At 50.2% G+C, this 13,658-nt stretch overlaps 1 protein-coding gene across 15 annotated transcripts in view; it reads left to right on the forward strand.

Moving 5' to 3' along the window:
* The first annotated feature begins 4,124 nt into the window (after positions 1–4,124).
* CAMK2G (calcium/calmodulin dependent protein kinase II gamma) overlaps positions 4,125–13,658 on the forward strand; it is a 111,099-nt gene continuing 101,565 nt past the window's right edge. For all 15 annotated transcript variants that reach the window (XM_088526426.1, XM_088526441.1, XM_088526431.1 and 12 more), the window contains exons 1-2: positions 4,125–4,267; positions 5,764–5,858. In XM_088526426.1, coding sequence (XP_088382552.1) covers positions 4,203–4,267; positions 5,764–5,858 — 160 coding nt within the window. In that variant the 5' untranslated portion in view covers positions 4,125–4,202. The remainder of the gene's footprint in view (positions 4,268–5,763; positions 5,859–13,658) is intronic.

Consider the following 13,658-nt stretch of genomic DNA (forward strand, 5'->3'; position numbering starts at 1 on the left):
ACACTGTATAGCCAACATGACTAGTCACCTATGAAAACAAGCTAATTGCTGCAGTTTTCTTCTGTATATGTGACAGTGCAGTAGTTGCAAGTCATGATAAAATGGTGTTTGATTTTGGTAGTTCTTCATTTTTTTTTCTCTGTGGAATCAGAAGCAAAATATTTATTAAGAATTTTAACACTCTTCTTCCTTGTACCCAACAAAAAAAGCCCCTATTTTAAGATGATGCTGTATTTTATAAAATCAGTGAGTTTGGGTTTGTTTGTTTTTTAATTGTTTGTTACAGAATTGGAGTAGGATATTGGATGTCCTGTGTGAGAGCAGGGCAGGCTGAGTTGAATACCCTAGATATCATGAGGAGTGACTGGACCCACCTTGGAATTACTCAGTCTAGATGGACGGTTTGGACAGCAGGGGCAGAGAGAGAAAAGTGACCTAATTCTTGTGGGACCCTAAATTAAGGAGACAAAACCCCAGAAGGTATACCCAAAAATATGTTTACTCATTCCGCATATTGCTTTTACCTTTTTATTTCTTGCCTTCCCCCTCCCCAGCTGCTTCCCAGCTCCACCCATTCCCGCCCTTCCCAGGTGCTCTATTTTCGCTACCCCCCTCTCTCCCTGCTGCTCCGCTCACCGGTACGTGCTTCCCTTCGGCCTGTCTGGAGTTACGGAAGGGCTCTGGCGTGCAGCCTCTCCAGCAGTTCAGTGTCGTACTTCTCATTTTCTGCAGCGGGTTGAATTCCAGATAATTTCTGTGAGCTCATTTTGTAGCCCTTCACTCCCCTTCCCTAAAGACCAACGCTTTTGTGCTGCTGCCTTCCCACAGACATTCTTCAACATGCCAAACTTGACCTTAGGCTCCATGGCTAGATGGGGCCTGATCCAAAATCCATTAACATCAGGGGAAATGCCCATTTATGTCCATAGGCCTTGCATTAAATCCTTTGTATTGTACGTATTTTCTTTCTATTTTAAGTAGTGCTTCTTACTCAGTTCCAGTTATGAAAGTCAGATTAATCTCTGATAGATCCCTGACAGCTCAGTGTACTGTATAAGCCAACCTGTGCTACATCCAAAGACAGAGACCCAAACTCTGCTGCTGCACTACTGTGACATCTGAAGCTGGTCTGCCAAAAGCAAGGCATTACTCCCAGGTTTCATTCCTGCAGAACTGAGGCCAGCACCTGTCTTACAATTCTCCAGCTGAGCTTCCCTTTAGTAGTGCACTGGCTCTCTCAAAACATTTTTTTTATCTGCACAAATATTTTCTAGTCCCTACAACATTATTCTGCCCAGACACCATTCAATATTCACCTCTGTTTGCAGTTTTACTCTTGGTACAAGTAGACTGCTATGTCAGCCAGAACATCAATATTTCTTTCTGTTGACACAATACTTTCTTATCCATATTGCCACCCCTCCTCCTGCTTCATTTTGCCTATGTTCCTTTTGAAAACTCTACCCCCATAATTTAGTCTCCCACTCAGTACTTGGTTTAATCAAGTCTGTCACTCAATTTATATCCCACTTCTCTCCTAACACAAGTTTCTCAGCTAGCAATCTGTTCCTATAGCACTTGCTATGGGTGACACATGTTTAGCTATCATTTCTACGTTTGCTTCTCTGCTTTCTCCCTTTCTTATTTCCAGATCTCATTTTTCAAATGTTTTTCACATATTTTTATGAGACCGCTGCAAATCAGGGCTTCTGCAACATCATGGGGTGCTTTGCATTTTAACTGTTGTGCAGAACAGTCCCGGGCTCTAGTTAATCAGTTTTCAACAAGTTAAGAGCAAAATCCTATCTAAGGACTTCTCCAGGGCAGGAACTGCCTTTACCTGGGTGCTTGGTGAAGTGCATACATAGCAACATATTGAAGCTTCTTGAAAGTCCTTGAGTGTATGGCATTAAAAACTTTATGAAACAAAGTGATTTTTGTAACATAAAAGAAATACTTCCTTTTTTTTAAGTAATTCTTTGCATTTCTCTGCTTCTGTATGCCACTGATGCTTTTGCTTTGTGTTTTTGTTATTTTTCTTCTACTACTATTTTCTCCTACTGTAACTGCGTCCTCTACCTCTTCCTTCTCCAGGTCCCAGTTAAATTCTAAGAATTAGAAGTTTCCCTGCTTCCATACATCTCCTTCATCACAAGGACACAAGAAAGTGCAGCCCTTTCTAGTGATGAGCTTCTCCCTCACTTCCTTCCTATTACTGGCACTGCTGGGAGCCTGTGTGCAGATGGGCAGCATCTCACTCACAGTTTAATGCATTGCTTTGGGTAAACATTGCCTGTTGCTGTAGCTATTTCTGGTGGCATGTGCCCTTTTTTATCTGCATCGCCTTTCTTTTGGTGTGTAGGAAGGTGTGTAGCTGGTGAATGCACAAAAGCTCAGATCCTCTCCTTGGGACTGCTCACACAGCACAGTGCGCTAAAATCCAGCCTTAAACATCCACACTACATTTTGGTGTCAAGGGATGCTCCAAGAGCAGCATTGGTTGCAGCTCCAGCTGCCTCTCTATGCTCCAGCACAGCCGACAGGGTTGGGTACCCCTTCACTACATGACCTTGTGCAACCACAGCACCCATTGCCTCTCCTGCACTGAGAACATGTCATTTAATTGGGAGGCTGTGCACCAGCGATGCTGTGCCCCAGCACATCTGGAGTCTGCCATGTGGTTTCTGTGTTATCAGCAGTTTCCTCTGATGAGGAGAGAGGTCCAAGTTGTCCGACTGCTTTCCTGCTCCTCTGCGACTCATCCAGCTGCTGGGGAAACTCGCAGGCAACTGCACAAGGCCGCTGGAGCAGCACTAGCCCAGCACAGAGCTGCGTGAGGCAGAGCCGCTGGCGCCTGCTCGCTGGGTCAGCTGGTGTTTCCCTGCACTGTTCTGTGGGTTGGGGGCGGTTTGAAAGCTGCTGTTTCCTAAGCACCCTGTGGAAGGTGTGTTTTGGTGGAGCTTCACTGTTATACCCACTGTCTGGTTGCATTGCTGGGGCTGCATCGCTTAGGGGCAGATACTGCACCAGGCTGGCCCTATTTAACCTGCAGACAGAGGGGGCACTTGCTGGTGCTGCTGGGCCCACGCTTTTCACCAGGTTGAATAACCCGATGATTCCTTAGGCCGGTCACAGAGCAGTAATGCGTGGTACTTACATAGTACTTTCCATTTTCAGATCAGTTTAATACTGTTCCTGGCTTATGGGAGGCTCATCTGTCTCGCTGGATGTTCGCAGCCCGGCTTTCTCTGCCAGTCACGCAGGAGAGGCCAGAGCGGCCCTTCCCTCCCTGCCTGGATCAGTGACTGCCCTATATAAACCTGCGCATTAAGCAGATCTGGCAATTGGTGAGACCGAGACAGACTCCCTTAAAGCAGGGGTGAAAGGCGCCCTGCCCGCGGCGCTGCGGCCAGCACTGCCGGGCGGTGCTGGAGACCGGCGGCAGCTGCCCAGGTCCGTGAGCCAGGGCGGCCTCTCGGCCCCTCCTGCCCGGCCGCGGCCCGGGCTCCGCAGGCCGGGGGGCGCCGCCGCTTCCTCCCTCCCTTCCCGCGGCGCTTCCGTGCGCGCGGGCGGCCCCCGCTCCCTCCCGCCGCGTGCAGGAAGTTTATCCGGCCGCAGCGCTCCCCGCCGCGGGCGCTGCGCTCCCGGCCCGGCTCCCGGGGGGACATCACCCCCAGCAGCCCCGCGCTGCCGGCGGGCAGGGGCAGGGAGAGGCGAGGGACGGGAAGGGGCTGGCCGGGCGCAGCCGCCCTCCCCGCGCCCCGGCGCGCAGCGCAGCGGGAGCCGCCGCAGCCCGGGCGGCCCGCGCGGGTGGCGGCCCCGCTGCGGGTGGCGGCCCCGCTGCGGGCGGCGGCCCCGCTGCGGCCGGCGCTGCGGGCGCCCCCGGCGGCCACACCCCGCGTCGGGCCGGGCCGGGCCGGGGCCGGGGCCGGGGCCGGGGCCGGCGGGGGGGCGGGGGGGCGGGGGCCGGCGCGGGGTGTCTCCCAGCCAGTTCTCGCGGTGCTGGCCAGGCTCAGCCTCCTTCCCCTCCCCGGCGAGCGGTGACTGTGCACGGCGGAGCGGGAGCGCCGAGCCGGGCGGGGGGGAGCCCGCGCCGCCCGCCGCGCCCGCAGCGAGGCCGCCGAGCAGCGCCCGTCCCGTCCCGGCGCGGCCGGGCGCGCCGCCCCGTGCGCCAGCGGCGCTGAGCCTCCCGCCCCGCGAACATGGCCACCACGGCACCGTGCACCCGCTTCACCGACGAGTACCAGCTCTACGAGGAGCTTGGCAAGTACGGAGCCCCCGCGCCGCGCCGCCCGCAGCCCGGCAGCGGAGCGCGGCGTTAGCCTCCGCCCGCGCCCCGGCGGCAGCGCTGCCGGGCGGGCACGCGTGGCCGCAGCCGCCTCGTTCCCCTCGCCCGCCTCACCGTGCGCTGCCCGCGCTTCCTCCCCTCCCCTTCTTCGCGCTCGCCTCCCCGCTGCGCCCGCCGCCCTTGCTCGCGCCCGCCCCGGGACGCGGCGCCGTCCCCGCGCGGGGAGCAGGTGCCGCCGCCCGAGCAGGACGGGCCCCGGGCACGAGCTTTCCCCGGGGCTGTCGCTGCCCCCTCCCTGCGTCCCTGCACCAGCCGCGGGCTCTGCTGCGGCGCCTGCGTCCCCATCCCCGCTCGCGCTGCTGCAGCTCTGTCACCAAGCCCAGGCCCCAGGGACAGCGCTCCCGAGCTGCCTAGTGCTTCCTAGGGAGAGGCAGGGGAAGGGGAGCGAAAAGCAGGGCCCGCCTGGATCGGGGGTCCAGCTGTTTTCAGCTCTCTCTAAGGCTAGTGGTGCTGTGGGGCCCTCGTGTAGCTTCTGTTGCCATTTGTTCCGGTTGCAGTATGTACATGTGTTTGTGCACCTGGGGACGCACTCCTGTGCAGAAGGACTTGGGCTTTTCTGTCAACTTTCTCTTATTTGGCCTTTTCCCCTTTTCAAATCTTTTCTCTAAAGCCAGCTGTTATTCTCTCCCCAACCTGTCTTTATTTTATAGTTTTTTTTTTTTTTTTAAAGAAGAGACTGCTTTCAGGCTCTCCTCTGTGTGCTCCAGTAGATTTTGGGTCCCTATCTTTTCACGTTGGTCTCTGTTGTATTATCTCTTTTTTTCCTCACAGAAATCCTTCTTCCCTCTCTCTCAGACCTCTTCTCCGAGTGGCTCTTTGGAATAGTTGTAATAATATCAATAGTTCCAGCTTGAGAAAATGTATGAAGCCCCGTAGCTTCCTACTCACTTCATTAATAGGTACATGCTTATCCCCGTTTTGCAGGTGGGTAGACAGACATAAGAGAAACAGTAACTTCTGCCAAGCGTTGCAGTGATTCTGTGGCCAGTGGGTTTGTGAACACGGGAGAGATGAGCCTTGTTGTCTGATGTAACTGCTGGGATGCTGTCTCTGGGAGATGGACTTCCCGACTGGTGCTCTCAGCGTCATCCTGGGCTGCTCGTCTTTCATTCGTCACTCCTTTCATGTTATGTTTCTGTGATCATACAGTCCCCTTTGCCCTGTCCCGCGTGCTGTGCTTACTCCCTGGTCTGCTAGGGGGCTTGAGGGGGCTGCCGATGGATGCCGAGTGCCAGGCGGCCTCGGCTTTATTCTCTGATCAGACGTTGTGTTCAGGGTGCTCATCTGATTCTCGTGCGTTGTTTCCCCCTCCTGTTTGTGTTCTCTGCTGTCTTTAGTCAAGCCCACTCGGGGTAGGAATTGCTACCAGGGCGTTTTTATTTCCAGTTTCACAGCTTCTACCCCTTTTCTTCTAGGGGAGCCTTCTCTGTGGTCCGCAGATGTGTAAAGAAAAGTTCTTCACAGGAGTATGCTGCAAAAATCATCAACACCAAAAAACTGTCAGCCAGAGGTTAGTGTCCTGTTCTGCCTGCTTTCTTGTATTAATGGGAGGCATTTGACTGGAACTAAGTTGTACTTACTTTAAGGGATTTGGAGTTGGTTGTCTTGGTCATTATTTATATGTTACAAAATAATTGACCTGCATGTCAAATAGGAGATAGAAAGGAGGCAGCGTAGAATGATGGAAGCACCTCTGTATCTGGAAATGGGCGCTTTCTGAAACACGGTTATCTTTTTTTCTTTTTGATATATTTCCTTTGAGAGATGAGCTGAAAGACTTGTCTAGAGATGTGTGCACCAATTGCTCATATAATTGTTGCAGATTGATTTTGCTGAATGACTTTTCTACTTGGGAGATCTGTTTTGTCAGAAGAAAAGTGCTCTTGAAGGATAGTTGCTGTAGGTCTTACTCCTTTCAGATTGTAGCTGAGCATGGTAGTGGTTTTTTTTTTGGTTGGTTGGTTTGGTTTGTTTTTGTTTGTTTGTTTGTTTTTAAATCAAATTTCTCTTTAAAGACAGAAGTAGGTTGGATGGAGAAATCTTGTAAATTTTGTTTTTCAGCAGGTTAGTTGTAATACTTCTTGCTTGCCTCAGCTTCCAAAGTTTTCAAAAACCTGAGCCCAGGCACATGGTTTAAGAAAACACAGACGATATGAACTGTGTTCTTACAACTTTTCTAGGGACATATATATACCCATATATATATATATATGTATGCAGAAAGTGTAGTGAATCTTTCAGTATGTAGGGAGTATGTACAGAGATCCTTCAGGTTTGACAAAATTTGCATGTTAGGTGCTTTGTTTTCTTATTAGTTGAGTGGATGGCTTAGACAGTTAGGGGGCTGATGAAGTGAAACATAAGCAGGAGGAGGAGGCACGTGATTTTGATAATAAAGATTTAGAAGTGAAGAATAATCACTGATCCCCTAAAAGTATGATACACTGTTTCTCTTGTGCCAGAATATGAAATGTGATGATAAGAAGATGACTTGAAGTGTGACAAATAATTTCCATTTACTGTAGTTTACATGGAGAAGTAGTAACACAAGTGAAGAGGGTGTCAGTGATGTGAAGGAGGATGATTTTCAGAATTCTGGAGCTTAAGTGTATGTGATTTTTTCTTTTTTTTTTTTTTTTGTAGTCTCTAGCCTGAGTAAAGTGTGAAGTCATGCTGGGAACCAAACAGTGGTGCCTTGGATGGGTTGGGAAAAGGAGGCGCCTGCAGAGCCTGTGTGAATTGGCCTCTCCTCCGCGGTCAGGTGACAGTGCCCACTGCAGTAGGTGGGACACCCAATCTCTTCAGTTCAAAATTAGTTCAATTTGATATGGGAGAGGCCCAAAGGGCTGTTTTGCTTTGCTGACAGCCATTATGCCGTGTTCTCCCGGCAGTGTTCCCCGACCATAGTCCCCGTTAGCTGGGACTAATGTTCGGGAGAGCCACCCTCTTAGGTGGAGGTAGACACATGCCTGCTTAGGGAAGGGAGAGGTTAGCTCAATAAAGTCCTTGCAAATGAGAAACCATTTTCTCACAGAAGGGATGGTGTTGAAATTAACTGTGGTAGCGATAAGAGAAATGAGAAACACTGCAGGACTAATAGAGTCGTAACAAAATTCAGAGGCATATCACATATCTGAAAGAAGTAGAAAATGTGATTGTGTCAAATTTGAAGTGTTTGGGCAGCTAGTGAGTTACAGAGGGAGCAATATATGGATTTTAATTGCTTTTTCATATTAAGGTGGTGACAGTTTTGTCAACCATGAAGTAGGAGAAGTAACCGTGGGTGAATACTGTCTATGTTCTGATGTACTACTTCTGTATCTCATGCCTGTCCATTGGTAAATATATTTGGGATACTAAGTTGATGACAGGTGCTGAGCTTGAGGGAGCTGGAGATGCTTTACCCGCAAAGGTACGGCTTAGGTAGAGGGCAAGTTTGGGATGAGCCAAGAAATGAAAAGTGTGTTTGTGCTAAAACAGAGAAATACCAGAAACAAGTAGTAGTCAGTGACTAGGTTTTCTTGAAGTCTGAGAACTAAGAAATCAGCATTTAAATTGAAAAGTGTGTGTGTGGGGCTGACTTCAGCTGAATATGTAGGTTCATCAGTAATTCCAGCTGTGCTTCCTGATAGCTCAAGCAGTTAGTGTGAGAGGGGACCAAGCACCAGGTGCCAGCATTGATATAGGAACTTAGCGAATTCACCTTGAAATGGCTCTTTAAAGCACTGAGGGAAAAATAAATGCTGTTCATTCATTGCAGCTGTAAATCGGAGATTAGGGAGATTGGATCCAGCAACCTGGAAATGCAAGATTTGGACAATGGCATTTTAGAAAGCTGTCTTGCGCAGCAGGGAGCCATGGTATTAATTTGGTGGTATCCTGGTTATGCTTTGCCCGATGCCTCCTTTCCCTGAGGTAGCGCTTCTCTGCATTGAGGCCGCGTGTCTGCCTGGCTGGCAGTGTGCGCTGGATGTCCCTGCGCTGCCGGGGTGTCCCTCTGCTGCGGCTCTGCGCCTGCCTTCCACGCTCTCGGTTGGGGTTCAGGCTTCGTGTAGCTCCAGAAGAAGATTCCTTCGAGTATGGGACATCCTTCCCGCTCGCGCTTAAGCACTGTTGAACTGAATGTCGTGCACCTTCTGCAGCACAGTTGGAACCTACAGCTCCCCCAAGAAGTAAGAGCTGCTTTGCCAACAAGCCGCAGGCTGCCAGCAAGGAGTGCAGCCCCTCACTGCTTCATGTGAGCTTGGCCTGCTGTAGAGCTTCCCTTGACTGTGTCTGGGGAAGCTGTAACAAAGTGTTGCTCTCCTTCCACAAATACTTCGTTACCCATGTTTTTCAAGACCTTTCATAAACAAGTAGTACGTAGCTGATGGGGAAATGCTGAATAGACTGATACGCCTAACTGAAAAGGAGAAAGAGGAACACTGGAGGGCAAATTGTATGTGTTTAAACCCTTCTTTCTTGCTTGGTATGTTTATCAAACCAGTTTTTCAAAGCAGTAGCCAGCTGAAGAGGCTTGGTGCCCTTACAGGGCTGGTCCCTGAAAGCAGGGAGAATCAATGTAGTGTTGCTGGTTGTGAAGAGCAGTCCTCACAACTTCAGTCCAGTCAGCTTCATCTTCTGAAGAACAGTAAGTGAGATGTTGAGAGGAGAGTCTCTGTTTCAAGTTTGTCTTTAAAATGCCTATTTTCTCTCTTCTGTTTTTTTAAAAAGTATATGTCAAGTTTGACTAGGTTAAAATTCACATTTGGGCTTTAAAGAACTATATAATATAGTTTGTGTTGTGTAAATGCATAGGACTGCCCAGTGAAGAGTATATCAAGATGTTTAATGTTAAGTTGGGGTCAAATGCATGTGGAAAGGGGAGAAAAGCAGTCTTTGCCTTAGTCAGCTTTCAGCTGACATGCAAGAGCAGTGGTTATTACACATGTGGGAAATACAATGCCCCAGTCATCTGGAATTCCTATGGGATTGAACATGCAGACATTCACCAGGGCTGTGGGCAGAGGGAAGTAATAACTGTAATTTGTGGGAAGTTTTCTTGTGGGTGCCCTCAGATTACTGTTTAACTATGAAAATTCATAGAAAGTAATGCTTTGATTCCAGGGCAGTGATGAATTTTGGATCATGAAAAGCAATTAGTATATTCAAATTAAAAGAGAAGCAATAGACTTTCAGAGAATTTTCCAGGATTTGACTTTCCAATAATAGAGTGTCTTTGGTTGGGAGAAAGTTTCTTGAGGGTGGTGATGGAAGCCCCAGTTATCTCTTATTTTAAGATTCGCTGTCCCAAATATGTTTTAGAAGATAGTCCTGTATTGGAAAGAAATAGGCAGAGATCCTTCCTGTGATAGTTCTTAGGATATTGTTCATATCATGCAGCCGCATAGTGTATAACAATCCTACTACCAGGTTTGGGGAACTTTGGTTCTCATGTTTTTGGGGAATGTATGTGCATCACATCTGTTGCTAAATTTGCCTGCTGCTGAAAATCTGTGTCCTTGAACAAGTGACAAGTCCCTTGTGGAAAAAACAAAGAGCAGCGTCTTGCATGTTGGCCCCTCCCCTCCTTTCCCCCTCTTGCCCCAGAACGGGGCAGGGGGGAGGGGGTGAGGGGAGTGGGTTCTCTCCCTGTTCTCAGTCTTGCTCAGAAACGAACTTAAAAAAGAGATCTCAATTTGCAGTCTCCCTGGTTGACTTTGCTCCTGCAGGAGATTATGTGGATTGCGGGCGGAGCAGGGAATTGCTGCTCTGTACCAAATGCTGATACCAAACATCTCTCCAGCTCAGCTTCCCTCCTGTGGCTCACTCGCCCCGGCGACTGGCTCCTTAGCTGCTGCCAATTGGGTTATAGTGTTTTTCACGGGAAGTCCATAGTGGTTACCCCCGTGCTGGAGCCTTGAGCTCGAATGCTTCCAGGTATGTTTAGCCGCATCCAGCCCTGCCCTCTGCTGTGGTAGCTTTGTGTGTATGTTCTTAGCCCACGGCTGAGTTGGGCTCTTGACTGTTCTTGTGGCTGCCAGCTCTCCAGTGCCCTGTGGACGACAGCGAGGCAGCAGTGGTGCCCCGCAGCCTTGTGCAGGCAAGGACAGCCCCGCTTGGCTGCTGCACGGGCTCTGGGCGATGAGCAGTGTCCTGTGGTGTCTGCGGGCTGGGCATGAGTGTCCTTTCTTGCAGAGACAGCAGATCAAGCCATGTGTGCTCAGCTGCGCTGGCGGAGCTGCCAAATCGGGTCCGCTCATTTGGTGTGGGAGAGCGGCTGCCCTTCCTGCAGGCCAGGCCCCAGGTGAAGCGCTGTGCTGCTTGCCCGGCCCCTGTGCTCCTGTGTGTTGGAGTCGTAGAGATGCTGTGGCTAGGGGCCGTGTGGGAGAGGAGCTGCAGCGCTCCCCGGGCACGTTTTGAGAGGCCCTCTGGCTTGCGGGGACAAGGGCGGCAGCGGCGTGCGGGGCCGCTGCGAGCGCAGCGGGCATGCGTGCGGCGCGGGGCTCGCACGCTGATGTCACGAGCTGCAGCCTTCCTCCCACCTCCTCTGCCTCCGTCCCGCCACGCTGCCCTGCAGGGAGGGCATGGGCTCCGCACGCTGCTGAAGCAGAGAGGTGGCGCCTGCAGAGCTGGCTGTGGAAATATTAAAAAAAAAAAAAAAGGGGAGGGGAGCAGGGAGAGAGCCCCTGCAGATCTAGGAGCCTTGGTAGTGGGTGAGGGGATGCAGGGGGCCAGCCGTGGCGTCTTATTGCCCCGTCACTGTGCCCTGCTGTGGAGCGAGTGCCAGCGCGGAGGGCGGGACGAGGGCGCCGGGGCTGCTGCTTTTGCTCCGTGGATGGCGGTGATGGTTGGGGTTACCCCAGGTTGCCTCTCAGTTTACGCTGTATATTTTATAAAGGAGCTGGAACACAGCAGGCAGGATTTCAGCTCGTGCCTGGCTTCTCTGTGGTCACACCGGATATTAAATTACCAGCCTTAACAATAAGGGGGGGGCGAGGGGCACACAGATTGGGCAGGAGCTCCTGGAGCCTCAGCAGGAGCTTGGAGAAGGGGCCTTGGCAAGAGTCAGGTTTCTCTTTTCCCAGTAAGAACTGGATTTGTGCGTAGTGGAGAAGTGATTACCCTGATTCCTGCACGTGTCCCGAAGGCCCTGGCCCTGCAGCATTGACCCTGGTGAACGAGCCGTGGCTGAAGTATCTCCGGGTGCCCCTCAAGAGCAGCGCAGGCCTGTGGAGGGCACCTGCGGAAAGGAGAGCTGCTTTCATCCCTGCTAGTGAGGGTGCAGTGCAAAACTGCAGTTATGTTGCTTTCTGGAGCGGAGTGTGGAAACTTCCCTGCCTCTGGGTTTAATCCTTCTCTGGATAGTGCTAAAACCATCCCTGCCAGCGAGGAGTCTTATCCGTGGATCATAAGGATATTTCCAGAGAGCATTTTTTGCCCTTTGCACAAAATGGCAGGTTATTATCACAGCTGTTCCCAAGACAGGACCACGACAACCTTGCCACTCCCAGGAAGGATTTTAGTCTTTCTGACCCTTGCAGATTGCGGAATTAAAGCGTCAGCTCCATGGGTCTATAGGCCAGTGTGTGAGTGAAGAGCATGCTAACATAAAAATTAATCTCTACTGTCACCTGTGAGCACCATCTGCCTCTCAACCATCAACCCCTCAACCAGAGGCATCATCTTTTCATTAATTCCTGGTCAGCGCCTGTTTTGAAGTTTCAGGATTTTTTTTTCTTCTTTTCTATTTGAAATCTCCAAGACTTTACCAGAATGATTGAGCTTACCAAAGGTCTTAATTTACCAGGGCTTGACTGCAGAGTGAACTATTGCCTTTGAGGGGAAAGGGGCAGTATTAGGTAGTAGCCAGCATCACTAGCTTAGGAAAGAAGACTTGAACATGGTAAAAAGAAATTTGGAGTATGTCACCTTGCTCTGGCCTGTGCCTGCAGCAGAACTGATGTCAGTGCAAACTGTTCAGCATGGTAATCCTGGGGTGGAGAGAGCAGAGGTATAGCCGGGATGATCAGTATCTGATCAGCAACTTGCATTTTGTTTATTTATGAAGTATAGAGGAAATGTCAGCCTGTGACTTAAACAATGGTTGTTCCTGCTGGTTATTATTACAATAAGCTTAATGCAAGATCTTGTTGGATTAGGGTGACCTCAGATTTTCTTCCATGCCTCTTCAATTTAACCTCTCTCTAAATATCACTCTATGCTCCTGTTACGGCTCCCCAAGTACTGTGGTAGTTCTGCTTGCACACTTTCTGGAGAACTGTAGCAGAAAACCTCAGAAGGAATAGGCTGGCAGTATCTTAAAAATCAGCATTTTGGACACAGAAGGTAAATAAGGATCAGTGGGGCATGAATTTAGTTTTCTGAGGCCATAATAGCCATCAAATTTTGTTACCGCATAGTTTTTTCCCACCTGTTCTCCCAGGCGCTCTTTTTCTCCCATTTCAATGTTGAGTTTATTTTGAGTGTTTGGTTCTCTGTGTTTTAACTAGGAATTTTAGTAATCTGTAATGCTTTGATTTAAAACACTGTTTTAGTGATGCTGGTTTATCTTTCTCCTCTTCCTCCTCCTCCTCCTAGAGAATATTGAAGAACTCCTCTAGCTTTCACCTTGTAGGTGAGCAGACTAGGAAAGCTGGTTGTTGGTGCTAGTAGCTAATTCCTGACAAACCTGAAAATAATTTAGGAATGCAAGGAGAACTGGTTCAAGTTGTATTTTGTGTTTTTATATGACGGGGTCAGGAAGATAGGAGATAACCGGGGCTTGGCTTCTTGTGTCAGAATCTGCCTAGCTCGGTTCTGGCAGAGTCGGAAGGAGAATTCCCCGTCTCTGAGATGCGACTTGAGTAAATACGATGACCTTTGAGAGAATGCTGCGCGCGGGTGCGTATAGATGTGATACTGCACTCTCAGCACTTTCCTGTTATGTTCCTGAGAGCGCTGCATGTCTCTCGGTGGTGACCTGCCATTCTGGCCTTCGGTTCAGAGCTGCCATGTAGGGTGAGGCCACTTGCAAGCAGCTGCAGCACCGGGCTGGCTCGTCTGTCCTGTGGCTGGAGTCTGCAGAGCAGTGACATGGGGACAAGTCCAGGTTAGGGTCCTGCTTCTGAGAAAAGAGATAGCAAGCCCTTTCCCTTTGCTAAAAGGCCCAGGTAGCTTGGCTGTTAAAAACAAGGTCCCTTTTCAGGGTTGGCAAAGGTAGCATCCCTTTTTGAAATGTTGTTGTTAGCATGATTCTGTTGCAGGGTCCTCAAAATAGAGCCGAGAGCTGTCTTGGAGAAGAGACGAGGCATTGTGGGAATGAAGACCT

The sequence above is a fragment of the Tinamus guttatus genome, unplaced genomic scaffold (assembly GCF_059628265.1).
Source record: "Tinamus guttatus ecotype Peru unplaced genomic scaffold, ASM5962826v1 Tinamus_guttatus_pri_ptg000246l, whole genome shotgun sequence".
In the NCBI taxonomy this organism is placed as follows: domain Eukaryota; kingdom Metazoa; phylum Chordata; class Aves; order Tinamiformes; family Tinamidae; genus Tinamus; species Tinamus guttatus.